At 41.8% G+C, this 17,476-nt stretch overlaps 2 protein-coding genes across 7 annotated transcripts in view; both read right to left on the reverse strand.

The window, feature by feature from the left end:
• Nucleotides 1-130: 130 nt before the first annotated feature.
• LOC135113640 (ER membrane protein complex subunit 5-like) lies at nt 131-7,795 on the reverse strand. 2 transcript variants are annotated; one of them, XM_064029052.1, is made up of 4 exons: nt 7,578-7,795; nt 5,553-5,605; nt 2,087-2,190; nt 131-1,362 (listed from the first exon to the last, which is right to left on the reverse strand). In XM_064029052.1, the coding sequence occupies exons 1-4, from the start codon at nt 7,654-7,656 to the stop codon at nt 1,233-1,235; spliced, it is 366 nt and encodes a 121-aa protein (XP_063885122.1). In that variant the 5' UTR covers nt 7,657-7,795; the 3' UTR covers nt 131-1,232. The 2 variants fall into 2 exon arrangements, 1 of the variants encoding a protein (XP_063885122.1); XR_010274918.1 differs by lacking the exons at nt 5,553-5,605; nt 7,578-7,795 and adding an exon at nt 2,842-3,531.
• A 2,086-nt stretch (nt 7,796-9,881) lies between these two features.
• LOC135113641 (DENN domain-containing protein 5B-like) overlaps nt 9,882-17,476 on the reverse strand; it is a 54,882-nt gene continuing 47,287 nt past the window's right edge. For all 5 annotated transcript variants that reach the window (XM_064029054.1, XM_064029055.1, XM_064029057.1 and 2 more), the window contains 6 exons: nt 17,147-17,292; nt 15,995-16,113; nt 14,154-14,359; nt 13,618-13,794; nt 13,018-13,216; nt 9,882-12,640 (listed from right to left, as the gene is read on the reverse strand). In XM_064029054.1, the coding sequence (XP_063885124.1) occupies nt 12,460-12,640; nt 13,018-13,216; nt 13,618-13,794; nt 14,154-14,359; nt 15,995-16,113; nt 17,147-17,292 (1,028 nt within the window). In that variant the 3' untranslated portion in view covers nt 9,882-12,459. The remainder of the gene's footprint in view (nt 12,641-13,017; nt 13,217-13,617; nt 13,795-14,153; nt 14,360-15,994; nt 16,114-17,146; nt 17,293-17,476) is intronic.

The following is a 17,476-nucleotide window of genomic DNA, read 5'->3' on the forward strand; positions in this document are numbered from 1 at the left end:
ACCCCTTCCACTGTCTTCTTATTCACATGAGGAAGCGAGACATGATGTGGTGTCCTGGCACTTTCCTCTAGGGGGAATCTCTGCCTATGCTCTTTTCCTTAACAGTATTTTGGGGGAAGGCAATACCAAGTTTAAGGTCAGATTTTAATTTATGGAGAAATAATCCTCATTGACTCATAGAAATGCTAATGACATACTAATTACAGGTGTGTGCAATACATTACCTATACACTTTCTACCATAAAGAAAATATAAGACTCACAGGGAGACAAAGTCTGCTCATCAGAAGGTAAGAAAGAAATATAAATACTATTTGCCACCTACAAATTCTCCACTTCCTGACTGAACAAACAACTGATATTTACAATCCATGGAAAATGTTCGTCTCTTGTGGTGTTGTGAATATTTCTCCAAGTTCTTTGGTAGAAAATATGATAAAATAATACTTCAACTGCTAACATACTTGAACTATAAATATCAAACATCTTATGATGGTTCTGGAATTATCTTATAAGACAAACATCAATGAAACTTATTCTGTATGAAGCATGTTCAGACTTAGAAAGGCTATTACGCCTTGAACCACCACAAACACTGACACCTAAATGTAGGATCCACAATACAGTCTGGGGACACAACGATACAAAGATAAAATGATTAGGGCAGAAAGAAAAGCTAGTGTTTGATCCGCATTACATTCTAGGGACACAATTTTTTGTTACCATGTCTTCATTAAACAAGATACAGAATAATAAAATAACAAAGGCAGAAGGGAAAGCTGAAGTGCTGGATCCAGATTAATGTCCTGGAGATACAGTGATGCATTTCAGGTACAGGTGAATGATGATTTATGGATCAGTTATGGTAAGTAAATTAAATATTTGTGAACTGGGAACAAATGTAAATGTAGAATAATTCCCCATTTAATATTTTTCAATATTTTCTTATAATCTTTTAGAACATTACCTGTAAATTGTATTCTTCATCTGTGTATGAAAAGAAAGATAAAAATAACTTTGTCTGTTACTCCAGAAACTTGAAAAACTGGATTTCCTTCCACTAAATCTTTCTTAAAAAGGAAGATTTGGCTGTACCTTTCTGCCTTAAAAAAGATAAAGGACTCATCTCTACCAAATCTTCCCTATAAAAGATAAAAGAAGGATTCCTTTATGAAATCTTTAAAAAAAGACAAAGAGGTGAGAATGAAGGCACCGCAGAGTGGCACGGGGCCACTACGAGGGCAGGGTCTCCACCATGTCCTGGGGGGAACTGGATGGCGGCATCACATAGTTCGGACTCAGCGCCCGCCCACGGTGAGCAAATGTGTAGAAGGTTGGCCGGTTGCCTACTGTCTCCCATGACCTGTGGGGGAGGGAGGACCTGCACACTGCTGTCCACTCACTGTTCATCTGACACATTTTGCTCCCAAAAGAGAGACGTCTTGGTTTTTCTTAATTTTTGCACTGGGTTCTTATTCATTACTACAGACAAACATGCTACAGATTAATTCCTTAACTAAAGGAAATGATATTTTTTATTTTGTTGTAATTATTATAGACACAGATGTCATAATTTGAAATACAGTACAACTTTTTGCATGAGATCAAATGCTCCAACCACTTTGTGTATAATACTTATGATTACTGCACACCCAGAGGTGGTACAATCTGATACACAACCCTGTCTATGACATCAAAGTCCTTATTGTTTTACTTTTCAGGAGTACTTGAATACACCAGAAACTATAATTCAACTAATACCTCATAAATAATGTATGCCCTAATGGGAAAACTCTAATCTGGTATAAGAAATGGATGTAAAAAAATAAATAAATAAATAAAAAATGACAGCATAAGAAAAATGTGTCAGTCCTCTGGTTAAAAACAACTCTGACACACACACATACACACACACATGCACAGTTTTGCATTTTCATCACTCAGCCTTATACCAAGTTAGAGTTTTCTCAACAGTATGTAATCATCATGCATAATTATATCTACTGGAGGCAGAACAGATATGCAAAAACTGTCCTCCTTACATTCTAATCTCATAAAAAAAAAAAAAAAAAGACATGTCTACTTACTTATTCTGAAGCTGTACATTTGCCCGAATTTCTTTGAAGTCCCCAGCAATGTGAAGGATTCCATACATGGCTAACAGAAGACTCAAGAGGCCCTGGACACTGATCTGGGGACAAAACATTACTGTCACTCTCAGAGGCATGGTGTGGTGTTCCTCTTGCCCCTTATTGAGAAGACTGAAAGACGGAATGTAAAGGAAGCAAACTGCAGTGTTGTAACAAGTAGTAATGTCACATAGTACAAAATGTTTTATACAAAAAAGCAGCTTCTGGCAAGTACCTCTACCTATCACATCTCTTGTTTCTTCTTGGTGGAGTTCTTGGAGTTCTTGTGGAGCTCTTAACAAAAAGAAGTTAATTTGTCCACACATTAATTTCAATTTCATTCAGACATAAAATTCCTTGGACTTTGTGACAACACTACCTGGGGTGACTGTATAGGTGTATGAGGAAGCATGTATATGAAGACATTATAAATTACTCTAGTAAAGCAGCTTTCCCTCAGTCGTGCCTGGAGTGTACAAGATGGTGTTCACTATCATTTCAAACTCTTGTTTTTTCTTCCAGAGTTGGACAGCTTATGAGATTCTCTGATTTTTTTTATGGTCATAGACAATCTCTTGTACTCATTTAAATCTATAATACCACCCTATGCCTCACTGAATAAAGAAGCAAACATTTTCATTCTATATCTTTATAATCTTTAGACTTATCACCCTGGGCACTCTAAACACTGATTATTTATCCTTTACAATTACCCCTAAAAGTCTTCATTAAGGTTAAGCACAAGTCCTGGAAGGGTGTTGGTCTAGTGCTTCTCCAGGGTCCACACAACAGCACCAGATGGCAAGCCGGCAGAGCTGAGGATCTTAAAGCCGACTTCACGCAGTGCATTCAGTACATCAGTCGGGTACATGTACGGCTGCAGAATCAACACACGTGTGCCACAGCTCAGAGCATCACAGTTTCCATGCGAGCCAGGTTTCTTCATGACAAGGCCACCCTCACCCATCATGAAGCCCAGCGTGTCAACTAGTGACAGGTAGTGCTCATCTCTCTTGTCCAGGCCCTCCACGTCCACCCCAGCATGGCCCGGTGTGCCCTTCACCACTATGTAGTATGACATGGCTACACTCCAGTGACGAGCAACACTGATGTTTTCTTGGATAGCTTTCTGTTTCTCTTGACAGCTTGGTGACTCACAACTCAAGTCAGTGTGAGTGTTATGGTAGGTGATAGACCTTACACACAATCACTGTCTGTTTATAATGAGGATGTTATCAACATATACTGCCTTTCTGTGCACTCTTGCTTGCAACCTGCATCACTTATCAGTTTTATCCAGGATAAAAGATGGATTGCCAACTCAACACTGAACAAAATGAAACCAAATATAATAAGTGAGTGTCCCTCGAGTGTTGTCAAGACGGCAGCTTCCCTTTAACTATGTGGAGTAGAAAACTGAGTCGCAGTGACTGTTGGCATTGTGTGGCTTCCCTATGTACTGATGGACTCCAAGAAGCCAAGAGGAAGTCCTTGTAGGGATTCTAATCTTGACTCTAGCTACTGCCAAGGAATTTTTAGTACAGTAACAAACACAGAGAAATCTGGCTTTATACATATCTATGCCAGCACTCCAGATTTTGTAATGATTTCATACCAAGACAGTTCTGTCTTAATCATTTTGACATCCCTGTTTTCCCTTACAGGACTGCACAATGTTAAGACAATTTCATGGTTGTATTTCTTTTCCTTATGTTCAGTGTGATAATTCCTTGATGATGAGCATCTGAACAGTCAGGCACCAACCACCTTAGTGTACAGCAATGGCTTCTGTAACCTGACTATCTAAGGTCCTGCCTGATTATTTTTGGACAGGATTCTCAAACTATTTCAACATCTTAACTGGATTACTACTAACAGGCTCAAGTGGAAATTACTGTGATGTTCATGGGAGTTTTCATGATTCTTGTGATAGTTAGCAAGAATCCTACATCAATGACATAATAACATCTAATAATACCATGACAACCCATCTAATCGTCTCTGGAGGTATAGTCTTCATCAGTGAACAAAGCAATGCAAAACACCGGCCTTACTCTCACTAGTCCCCTCCTTAGCCCAGCCCACAAAACACATTCTTTCCTGCTTCACCAACACACTTGCATCATTCCCTTCTCAGCCTCCTTTTAACAACTCCATCCACCTTATCCATCACTAAACAGAAAGGTCAACATGGCAAGTACAAATAAAGACGTGCATGGTTAAAAGGCACAAAACTACCCTACCAGCCCCAACATTGCCCTGCCAGCCTCAGCATCACCCTGCCAGCCCCAACATTGCCCTGCCAGCCTCAGCATCACCCTGACAGCCCCAACATTGCCCTGCCAGCCTCAGCTTCACCCTGCCAGCCTCAAAATTGCCCTGCCAGCCTCAGTATCACCCTGCCAGCCCCAACATTGCCCTGCCAGCCTCAGCATCACCCTGCCAGCCCCAAAATTGCCCTGCCAGCCTCAGCATCACCCTGCCAGTCCCAACATTGCCCTGCCAGCCTCAACACTGCCCTGCCAGCCCCAACATTGCCCTGCCAGCCTCAGCATCACCCTGCCAACCCCAACATTGCCCTGCCAGCCTCAGCATCACCCTGACAGCCACAACATTGCCCTGCCAGCCTCAGGATCACCCTGCCAGCCCCAACATTGCCCTGCCAGCCTCAGCATCACCCTGCCAGCCCCAACATTGCCCTGCCAGCCTCAACACTGCCCTGCCAGCCCCAACATTGCCCTGCCAGCCTCAGCATCACCCTGCCAGCCCCAACATTGCCCTGCCAGCCTCAGCATCACCCTGACAGCCCCAACATTGCCCTGCCAGCCTCAGCATCACCCTGCCAGCACCAACATTGCCCTGCCAGCCTCAGCATCACCCTGCCAGCCCCAACATTGCCCTGCCAGCCTCAGTATCACCCTGCCAGCCCCAACATTGCCCTGCCAGCCTCAGCATCACCCTGCCAGCCCCAACATTGCCCTGCCAGCCTCAGCATCACCCTGCCAGCCCCAACATTGCCCTGTCAGCCTCAGCATCACCCTGACAGCCACAACATTGCCCTGCCAGCCTCAGCATCACCCTGCCAGCCCCAACATTGCCCTGCCAGCCTCAGTATCACCCTGCCAGCCCCAACATTGCCCTGCCAGCCTCAGCATCACCCTGCCAGCCACAACATTGCCCTGCCAGCCTCAGCATCACCCTGCCAGCCCCAACATTGCCCTGCCAGCCTCAACACTCCCCTGCCAGCCCCAACATTGCCCTGTCAGCCTCAGCATCACCCTGCCAGCCCCAACATTGCCCTGCCAGCCTCAACACTCCCCTGCCAGCCCCAACATTGCCCTGTCAGCCTCAGCATCACCCTGCCAGCCCCAACATTGCCCTGCCAGCCTCAACACTGCCCTGCTACCCCTTCTGCAGTACTTACGTCAGTGGGCAGCGCTGTGTACTCTTGTTCTGTCACCCTCAGGTAAGCACGATCTGTGGCAGTGAGAGAGAGGGAGAAACAATGATTTAAGTTATGCAAAGAGAGAGGGAGAAATAGTGATGTGATTCTTCTTCCTTCATTAAGAAATACTGATAGTGGAATTACGCAGGGATATTTCAAACTTAGTAAGGAATTATACTGGTCAGTTATAGTAGCTACCGATAGAGACCCACAAAATGACAGGGAAAAATAGTGATGCAGTTCATTAATATACATAACTGAGTCAGGAATTCATGACAGTTTCTGTAGATACTGATAAAGACATGCAAAAAAAAGACAGATATATAACTGAGTAAGGAATTAACATGAATAAGTAACTGCAGACATGAGTAAACACACACAAACAAACAAGCATGCATATATCTGAGTCAGAGATTAGTTAATACTGATCAGTTACTGTAGACATGAGTAAAGACATGGTTGTTCTTTATAATAAGTTAATGTGATACATAAAAATGAAACTTACATATCCTGTAGGACATACTGTGGCCTTGCTCTAAATGTATAAATTTTTGGTGGGCTGAGTCTGATGTGGCCGGAATAGCTCCAAGAATGTGCTGTGTCTCGGATTTTTTCTAAGTCCAGCACGCTCTGCACCACTCCCTCAACCTTGTGTTGGCTTAATTGGCAGTATGTGTGTTAATATGTTGGTTTCTAATATGGAATAGCACATTTTCACTTGTATATCTTTTGTTCACCAATGAGAGCTATCTTTTTAATGACATATTAGAACATCACTGAACGTCATTTACTTCCGGCCAATATGTCGATTATATCACGTATACACTACATGTATTTGTGACAGCCGCACCAGTCAGCTGACTATCCACATTATGTACTGGGGCTTTATTGTGCTGTTCCACAAGCAGGATGACTTGGGTGTACATTTCTTAAGATCACACGGTGTTTTGCCCAAATCAATCTTGTGCTGAACAACTGGTGGCACCAGTACCCTTTGAAGATGAGGAAGAGGTGGTCAACCAATCACACCCTGGACCTTCCACTTCCTATTCAGGTAAATGGTTAGGTCAGGTTAGATTAGGTTAGTGTCCTTAACATGGAATTGGGGGGGAGGCCCCCCCTCCCAGTCAGGAGGATATGAAGAGTCAGTAGGATATGTTAGTGTCCTTAAAGGGGGTTATGTTAGGATAGTTAAGGTTAGTGTCCTTTATGGGAGTCCAAGAGGGGGTGGAGATACGGCACCCCCAGTTAGGTTAGTGTTCTTAAGGTGGGGTCCAGTGGGGTGAAGACCCCCAGTTAGGTTAGGTTCGTGTCCTTAAGGCGGGTCCAGGTGGGGCAAAGCACCCTCGGTTAGGTACCTAATGTTTGGTTAGGTTAGTGTCCTTAAGGGGGTTTCCAGGGGAAGGGAGTCCAAGCCCCCCCCCTTCCCAGTTAAGTTAATCTAGAAATTCCCCAGTTTTCAAAACCACCAGGTCCCCAAGCTTGTTTGAGGGATTTGGGGGACGGACCTATTATACAGAATTATTAGACACACAAACTGACAGGCGTGTTTATATCTAAGTCAGGAATTAATATTTATTAGTTACTGTAGATATGGATACACACACAAGACAGGCATAAACCTAACTGAGTCAGGAATTATTACGGGTCAGTTATTGAAGATGTAAAGACACAGACATGCATTTATATAAATGAGTCAGGAAATCATATGGGTCAATTAATGTTGATATTGCTAAAGATAGGCAGGCATATAAACAGTCAGACACCAAGCTTCCCCCTCCTCCTCCTTCTACTAGTACAAAGCCTCCTTTATCTAATAACTAGCATAGCCTATCACTCTTCACAAACATAGTAATAATTATGATAATAATTACAATAATAATTGATGACAGGCGTGCCGGCTGCTCGTCCCCCCCATTACGACCTCAGTGATCCAACATGCAAATTTTCTGGATATATTTTGTGCAGATGACATTGATTTACTTCTCCACGAGGTGCACTTACGTTGTGCCGCAGAGTAGCCCGCGTGGAAGAGCGAGAGGATGCCCACTATGAAGGCCAGTCTAGCCCACACCATCGCCATGTTTGTTAGGTCGCTTACTGCCCGATGACAGGACGGTTGGGAGGCAATGGTGCTCAAAGGAAAGGGGGAGGGAAATGGAGGGATATTTTCTAGATTGTATTGGAATGATATACGCGTTTTCACCACCTCTCCATTTTCTTTCAGAGCTTGAAACTTCTTCTCATCATCATAATCTTTCGGTATCTATTAACTCTTTATCATATCAGTCTTCATTCACTTTTTTTTTCTATTAATTCCTATCCACCTGTCATGCACTTAAAGGTTTAGATTGAGAGAGACAGATTCTAGCTGAAGTGACAGAGTAGTTTTGTACAATATGCGGCATCTGTCTGTCTGTCTGGCACTATAAAACTTCCTTTCTCTTGCTCCTTGTGGCTATTTTTCCCATCTTCCGAACCCCTTTTCTTTGCCAGAATTCACCTTCTCTCTCTCTCTCTCTCTCTCTCTCTCTCTCTCTCTCTCTCTCTCTCTCTCTCTCTGAATGAAAATGAGCTTCTTGTATAAGGTTGAGATAAGGAAGAACCAGCGACACGAGAGCTGGGTGAATTTTGAAATATGTAAAAAAAAAAACACTTGACTGAATGATTAATTGATAGACTGACTGTCTGACTAACTAATTGATTAACTTACTGGCTGACTGATGGAGTGACTAACTGACTTCCTGAGTGACTGATGGACTGAATGTCTGACTGACTTCCTGATTGACTGATGAACTGACTGACGTACACCCTGACTGATTGACTGATGGTCCTCGCCACCTTACTACGTACAGCTGGCATTACAATAGAAGAAGTCATCAGTGGTAATTAAACCTACTGAAGTACTGTCCCCGTGACCGATCACGGTCGCTTGGAGCCTCTTCACGCGAGCGGTTTGTGTCGCTCGATCGCGCGACCGTTATTTCTTATTTATTTATTTATTTATTTATCTATTTTTTATTCCAGTGACAGACCGTCACTTGCTCAGTAATCCATATCCTATGCAGAGGTAATTTGATTAATGTGAGAAAGTGGTTGAAAATATCTTCTGATATCCTAAAATAGCTGAAAAAATTGGCATTGCTTTAAGATTCATTTGTATATAAAACTGCCCAACTGTCAATCAGTCAAATGTTATGGGAAGCATCCATAGTCGATGGAAGAGTAAGGCAGCAACAGGGTTCTCATCAGATTCCATGATGCAACTGACCCAGGCTGAGTTAGCCTGCAGCAGCCTCTCTCAGTAGTGAGCCTTTTCACAAGGGCGACTCGCTGTCGCGATCCGGTGGCGCGTTTTGCCGCCCGCGTGTATCAGTGTTTTGGTCGCGCTGCCGAGCCGCGCGACCAAACTGCCCGTGTGAGAGGGCCGTTAAAAGTATCATGTTCTATTCTCTTCCTCGTATATAGTTACACGATCCTTGGAAGATGGATAGTATGTTTAGATGTCCCCCTTTGTGTTCCCTTTTCCCTGATATTAAACCTTTAGAGAGCATGAGATATGCCAAAGCTGGTACTCATAATCTTTCATCCTTTTCACTGGTAAACTCTGGAACTCCCTGCCTCCTTTTGTATTTTCCCCTTCATATGACTTCGATCCTTTCAAGAGGGAGTAATTCACTTCTCCAACTCTGGATAATTCTTTTGACCCTTTTCTTCAGTGCCTGGCACCTCGGTGCGCCCTTCTTTATAAAATTTTTGTTGTCCTTGGCCAATACTTTTCTTGCATGAAAAAGCATTATATGACATAACCTCACCTTACACAAACATTTAGTGTGTGCATCTGTCAACCACATCCATAAACTGATCTGAGGCTGTAGTCTAATATAACAGCCTCATAACATAATGCCTAAATAAAAATGTCAGATGTTCATCTATCATCCACATCAACGTATAACTAAATAAAAACTTGTCATCAATCCATGTGTATGTACAAGTAAATGAATATGTTCACTGATCTGAACTGTTCCTGTCCCCTTTGTGACACTTGGTTGATGTGAACTTTACTGAACATTTTAGAATAGTTTCTTGACAGGCTCCTCTGCACTAGCCCCTAGCACAGCAAGGAGGATGAGACCTGGCACACTACATCCTGAAAGACTCTTTTGATGTGACAGCACAGCTCAAGACAGACTGAGCAGATAGAGGAAGGAGGGAAGGATACCATGTCTGCCTCAGTGTACCCATGAGTATTGCTGCTCAGCTCTTGCCCCTCAGTTTTCCTTGTGCGGTTTAAGATGAATCACTCAGTACACAGGGGTATCTTTATTTATACAATGAAAACATGCAATACACTGATGCATTGAAACTGTCAATAGTGACAGTTGAGCAGTAACTCCAGCTCCAGGCTTTAACATAAATAAAATAAAATATATTTGCTAGGAACAGCACACTTTTCTTAAGTATACAGTATGTACTAACACACTTTTCACAAGTGTAACAGCTTGTACTATAAGTACAAAATCAATATTGTCCTTGCACAGTATATAATGTACAAGTGAATTTTCTATGAACACTCATGTTTAGCACTGTTGCAGGAGTACCACCTTTGTACTCACTAGAAAATTGAGTATTGTCAGACTGCCTCATGGAGTCAGCCAGCGACGGTCATGTTCATAATCCGACACAGAAGTTTTTTGGTTTTTGCCTGTTCACAAGCATGGGAACTCTTCAACATGAACAAGGAGACACACAAGACGTTTGACATTATGAACATGACAAATATCACAGTTCAGGGAACCTGCAGGGTCCTCACCACCACCACCACACCACTCTGCAGCAGTTGATCTTTCTGCACCCTGCCACCCAACACCCTGGACCAGCCTGGGGTTCCAGTCACTCCTGTGCTGCACTCCTTCCTTCAATCTGGTGGGTGAGGCATTACATCACCACAACACACATCCTCCTCAACCCACAGCAGCAGCAACTATTGACTGGGAATTACTAATAAAATACAACCTGAAAAAAAAAAAAAAAAAAAAAAAAAAAAAAAAAAAAAAAAAAAAAACTGGAGTAACCTGATTATCTCCTTAATAAATTAAGTATTTGGTATTTGTTTCTTAAGAGATATACAAAACACAGCTTGTTCAAGGATTACTGTAGCGGTGGAACATTCACCATAAGAAATCTTATAATTATGTGTCGACTGGAGGGCAGAACATTATGACTTAGTTGGGTCAAAGGGAGTGTTAGATCAATGTCCAGCAGTTCAATGAGACAGCACCTTGGTGTGACGAGGCTGACAAATTTGACAAAACCCAAACACTTTACAAGATCAGCGTACAAACAACAAAATACATGATGCTTTACTTCTCTTTTTGAAACACGTGAGCCGAATTATAACAGAGATAGGAACACGTCCTGCTTAAATTTTCATATGTAACAAAATTTGTGCTTTTATAATTCCCAATTGTAATGATAAATTTCCTGTTATGTACAAGTCAGCAGTGTGTGCTGAACACCAACGTAATATCCAATCATGATTACTGTAACTGCCACTAAATACTAGATAAACTAAATCTGACAATACTATACAAATATTTGGTCTGAGTATACCAAAATATAACGCCCAGCAGAGTGAGCAGCTACACACACACTTTCTTACACCATAAAATATCTACAGGTAAAATGCCTCATACACAGACAACTCTAAAAACTGAACAGCAGGAAATGATGAGTATTTTTTGTACCTGCCTTGTTCCTCTTCTAGCACAAGCCCTCTCATGACCCCTCTATGCCCTCACACTCAACAGTTACATTACAAAACAGGATATTGAAAAGCTGGCAAGCGTATGTCACTGTCTACAGAGAACAGGGAGAGAACAATGAGTGGAGTGCAGCTTTGTGCCTCCACTTGACAACTGATACATGTCACTACTATGGAGAAGCAAATGGCACAAGTTCCTCTTTTGGAACAAGAGAAGGGTGGTCAATACATATGGAAAAATAAAGTCTCTTAAAGCCTGACAATTTGAGGAACCAAATATTTACCTATATCAATATTATATAAATTTATAACTTTAAAATAATAACTATATTTATAATCTTCATATTTGATGCTTCTTGTTCATTGGTCTTCAATCTTTACTGCATTAATTTCTTTCCTTTTTAAAACTTAAAGTCCTTACAATGTCAAGTTTGGCAATAAGACTTGTACTTTTATGTTCACATCAGTCATGCTTTTCATCATCTCATTTAACACAAAACTTAGGCTCTATTTGATGTTTTGAAGTGTAGCTACTAAAACTTTCATCTTCCCTTACTTTCTACAACATTTAGTACTGCTATGAATTTGAGTTTCACTTACTGGTCTTTACTGTCTCTTCTAGAATCTCATTTCCTTAAATTAAAATGTGAAAGACCTACAATTATAAAACCTCTATTCATCCTATCCAACTCCTTTAGGTTTATTCTTGATCTTAGAGCCTCTACAATTTGTTTCCTAACACATTCTATCACACTAAATGCTATCACTTAACTTTTTAAGTTTTTGATAAAGCCTTACTCTCTCTATGTATACTTTCTATGTACTTCACATCCTAACCTTACCTTTCTCTTGACTTCCCTCCTATGCCGGCTCCTTAACACTCTGGTTTTAACCCCACAAAGGGACCCTGTGACCTGGACAGGATGTATGACTGTGCACATTTTCCAAACCACTTTGATCTCAGTTACATGACTGGTGGCTGGCTGCAGAACAAGCTGCCAAGTCCCAGCCTAAAGGGAGTAGCAAGTCACCTGTGCAATCATTACAATGAGCAATAGCTGGGAGGAAATTGCAAGTGATGCTACTTTATGAATTCACAACAGAAACTAGTACGGAAGCAAATTAGTCAATCCCTCTTGTCAGTGAACTTTCAAGGACGATCTCAAAATCATTGAGGGCTGACAGGACGTTGATGAGATCCCGCACCAGCTGAGGGTCTCGCAGGAAGGACGACTCGTCATACATGTGGCTGGTGACAGGGGAGCGCTGGAGGGGCAGGAGGATGCGTGGCAGGAGGCGGGCCCTGTGGATCAAAGACAGCATTAACAGATAAACAGTAACACCTTCAGAGAAACAATGGCACTTGTTTCACAGAGAAGGGCATCTATAATGAGGAGAGCTGACAACTTGGCTGCTCCAGGAATTCTCCAGGAATTGGGACTATATTATATAACCACTTGCCTTAAAAGGTGTTGCATTTAATAATCTTCCTTGTCTATACTCTCTCTCTCTCTCTCTCTCTCTCTCTCTCTCTCTCTCTCTCTCTCTCTCTCTCTCTCTCTCTCTCAGCCTCTAAGTATGCACCTTCTCCCTCCCCTCCCACACAAGTGCAAGATCAAATTCATCTAAGGTGGAGTTAAGTATGGAAACACAACACACATTACACTGTGCTTGCCTCACCTTGCTGCCAGACACACAAAGAGCTGGAACTTGTCATCCTTGCCCAGGTGTGAGGATGAGGCATTGATGCGGGACACCAAGCCCACCAGCTCTGCCATACTGTTCAGTCCATGGTCCCGGCCATCCCTTGCAATGCCAGTCAACTGCTCCCTCTCTGCTTCCTCCCGCAGCAGTACCTCAAAATGCTGCTGGACTCTCTCTGTGGAGCCAAGAATTTCAGGATGGTAGATGCAAGTACAATGCTATATGTCATTAACAAAAAAGATGTCAAGGTTAGTGAGTATGCAAGGCTATCAGGGATTAACAGACTTTTACTCTATTACCAGCTACTGGGAAGGCATATAAATATGACTTCATGATGTACAAGCTGTGAGTGTGAATCCTTTCATAATGATGATAATTACAGAGAGGAACAGACTAAAAAGACCGGATAATCTAAAAGTATTTTCTTTTGCAAGATGGGCACTGGCCTTGGTAAAAAAACACACACACACACACACACACACACACACACACACACACACACACACACACACACACACACACACACACACACACACACACACACAGAAAGTGCCAGTCCCTAAACACAAGTCTTACCAAAGTAATCCCACAGGTAGAGATTCTTCCCAAAAAACCTGGTGGATTTGAAGCCGTATGAGAAGACTTGCTCCAAGCAGCAGACAAGACCAAAGTCCCCACACAGCAGCAGGGTGAGGCTGCCTCGCTCCTTCTCAGGCTTGTAGAAGTACTTGACCAGGTTGTTCACTGAGTCACCTGAAGGAGGAGGAAAGGTGAATGGCGACTGAACACTGCTTCTAATAACTCTGACTCTCAGTGTTTGCATGGCTGAGTTACCTAGATAACAGTCTGCCACACCACACTTATGTCTAATTCTTCCACTGTCTGGGAACTTCCTCTGACACTTCACTGTTTACACTCACAGAGGAAAGATGAGTGGCAACTGAATGCTGTTTTTCATAATCTTGAATCCTAGTGTTTGCATGGGTGAGGGTAAAGTCTGTCAAACCACACATTAATATCTAATTCCTTTATTTTCTGGGACCCCCCCCTCTGACAGTTCACCATTTACAAGTATAGATAGACAGAGTTACAAATTACTACTGCACACTCACCTAAATGCTGCTGGATGTCTGGTATAGTGAGCTTGAGGTCTGAGCGGCGAGGACCAGGCATATTTGGAGACCTGCATCTTACTGGGGTGCGGCAGGACTCCACCAGATCATCAGAGGTTATGTGGGATGGTACCAACTCCCCCACCAGGATGCGTTCCAGGGAACCATCATCAATGCCCCGACCAAGCCACCGCCCACAGGGGAACCTAAGGGGAAAAGGATAATGAATGTACTGTAAACATAGGTGGAAGGATCTATTACTGATTATTGTGGAGACAAAGAGAGACTTGATATTTGTAATAGTCCATTTGGCTTTTTCTTTAGGAAATGGCACCTCAATGGGTCTTTTTTCTTCCTCTTTTGTTGCCCTAAGCCAGTGTCCCTCTTACATGAAAAAAAAAAAAAAAAAAAGGTAAATAAGATAAACACACACACACACACACACACACACACACACACACACACACTACATATTACAATCACTTAGATATTAATAAAAAATAAATAAATATGAAAAAAAAAAAATCATCCTAAACAAAGTAAGTACACACACACATAAATATTTCTCCACACATTTACTCTAAGATATTAATAGAGAAAAGAGAAGAATAAAAAAAAAAGAGGCAAACAAGGCAAACACACACACACACACACACATGCACACACACACACACACACACACACACACACACACACACACACACTCTTATGTGCAAGTTAGAGAATGAAGGAGGACTAAAGGTAGCAACATTGGGATGGATGGAAGATTATTTACATGGGAGGGAAATGAGAACAGTAATCAGAGACACTAATTCAAGTTGGCGAGAAGTAACAAGTGGGGTACTGCAAGGATCTGTGTTGGCACCTATTATGTTTCAAATATATGTGAAAGATATCATGGAAGATCTAAATAGTTATATAAACCTTTTTCACTGATGAAGCAAAAAATAATGAAAATAATAAAGGATGAAAATAACTAACTGCAAGGAGTTACAAAAGGATATTGAAAAGATACATGCATGGAACCAAAGATGGAAACTAGAATTTAATGACAGAAAATGCCACATGTTGGAAATAGGAAAAATTAAAGAGAGACCTTCATGGAATTACCAAATGGGAGGAGAAATAATAATGAAAAATAATGAAGAAAAAGATTTGGGAGTAATGGTCCAGGACACACTATCACCTGTAAGGCACATAAATGGGATATTCGACTCTACATACAGCTTGTTAACAAACATTAGGGTGATGTTTAATTATTTTGATAAAGGAATGATGAAGAAAATTATAACAACCATGATACAACCTGAATTGGAATACACAGCAGTAGTTTGGGCTCCACATAGAAAAAAAGATAAATGGAAACTGGAAAGAATACAGAGGATAGCGACAGAGATGGTACCAAAATTGAAAGACTTAATTTATGAAAAAAGACTTGAAGAGATGGAATTACCAACACTACAAGAGAGACGAGAAAGAGGACAACTGATAACAATGTACAAATAAGTAAATATAAAAGAAGAGACAGAAATGACTTGGTACCACAGATGGAGAAGGGAGAGACAGACAAGGGGGCATGGGAAGAAAATAAAGAAGAGTGGATTTTCAGGCAACATCAAGAAATACAGCTTCTCATATTGATATACTGAAATCTGGAATGATATGATGGAATAGGTGGTTGTGACAAACAGTGTATACATGTTTAAAGAGAAACTGGATAAATATGGTTATTGAGACAGGACAAAATGAGCTTTGGCTCTTGCCCTGTACAATACAACTAGGTAAATAAATAAACACACACACACACACACACACACATCACAACTCCATGACACACTTACTTCCAGGTGTGGCCGGTGACTTCGTTTCTCACCAGAACATGCTCCACCATCCACTTGGGGGACATGCCGGTGTTGTCATGGCCAATGCGCAGTGTGGTCAGCAGCCCCAGGTTCTTGTGCTGCCAGGAGAAATTGTGGCCTTTATGTTGATTCCCCAACAGAGGTCTTAGATTATCATGAATAGATACACATAAGACTATATTATGAAGCACTTCTGCACCACAACTCCACTACTTTCATAATGGCTCTAGCTGAAGCAACACAGGTTTTAGTGTTCTTATGGTTCTAGTGACAGATTAATAAGATTTCTATATTATCAACAGGAGAATTGTACCAGGATTATATCAGGTTAGAGTTTTCTGAATACAAGCCATAGTCAGACCTTCTTTCAATGTCACCTCAAGTAATGTCACATTGATTTGACACAAAGCAAAATTTCTTATCACTAAAAGTTGATTCCCTGATATAGGTCTTGGATAATTATGTACTGCTAGGAAAACTCTAAACCTGGTGCAAGAAAATGGTGAGCTATTTTGACACCATAAAAAAGTGTTAATCCTCATTTAATCCTCATGTAAAATATATAACTAACACACACACACACATGGTTTTGCATGCTCATCACTAAGATTTATAACAGGTTAGAGTTTTCTCAATAGTACATGTACTCATATAGTCAGACCTCATTGCAACATCACTGAAGTATTGTCACATTCATTTAACATTGAGAGAGAGAGAGAGAGAGAGAGAGAGAGAGAGAGAGAGAGAGAGAGAGAGAGAGAGAGAGAGAGAGAGAGAGAGAGAGAGAGAGAGAGAGAGAGAGAGAGAGAGAGAGAGAGAGAGAGACACATTTAGACAAGCTAAACTGGCCACTCTTACGACCACATTCTCAAATACCTCAGTGAGATGCCTCCACTACTGTTAAAAGGCTCTAGTTGAAACTAAAAAGTTTTTTTATGGTTCTAGTGACATATTAACAATATTTCTACATAATCAACAGGAGAACCACTCTTGAGAACCCAAGGAATCATCTATGTGGCTTTTAAAATAGATGTGGAGAGACAGCAAAGCAATTCAGAATAATTGCTCTAGTTGTGTGTTAGCAATTACTACTTATACCACCACCATTACTCAAACTGGCAGCCTCTTTACCTGAAACACCAGCTCCACTTGGTTCCTTGGCACTGGAATGTTGGAGGTCTGTCCTAGAGTGCCACCCAAACTGACCCAGGCATTGGATGATGTACTGGCACCACTCAACTTGCGGGAGGGGAATATCACCACCCTGTATGGCACCACTGAAAGGCACAAATGAGCTGCAGTCTCAGCTGCCTCCTTCAAGAGTTCCTATGACAAGGTATTAGCATAAACTAGAACACATGACTTGAGTTCTTTTACGAGGGAGATCCCAAGACATCTCCCAAATTTTGGATAATCTTTCTGGCCCTTTTTCTTTAAAGACTGGCACCTCAGTGGGCCTTT

The sequence above is a fragment of the Scylla paramamosain genome, chromosome 26, assembly GCF_035594125.1.
Source record: "Scylla paramamosain isolate STU-SP2022 chromosome 26, ASM3559412v1, whole genome shotgun sequence".
Lineage (NCBI taxonomy): Eukaryota > Metazoa > Arthropoda > Malacostraca > Decapoda > Portunidae > Scylla > Scylla paramamosain.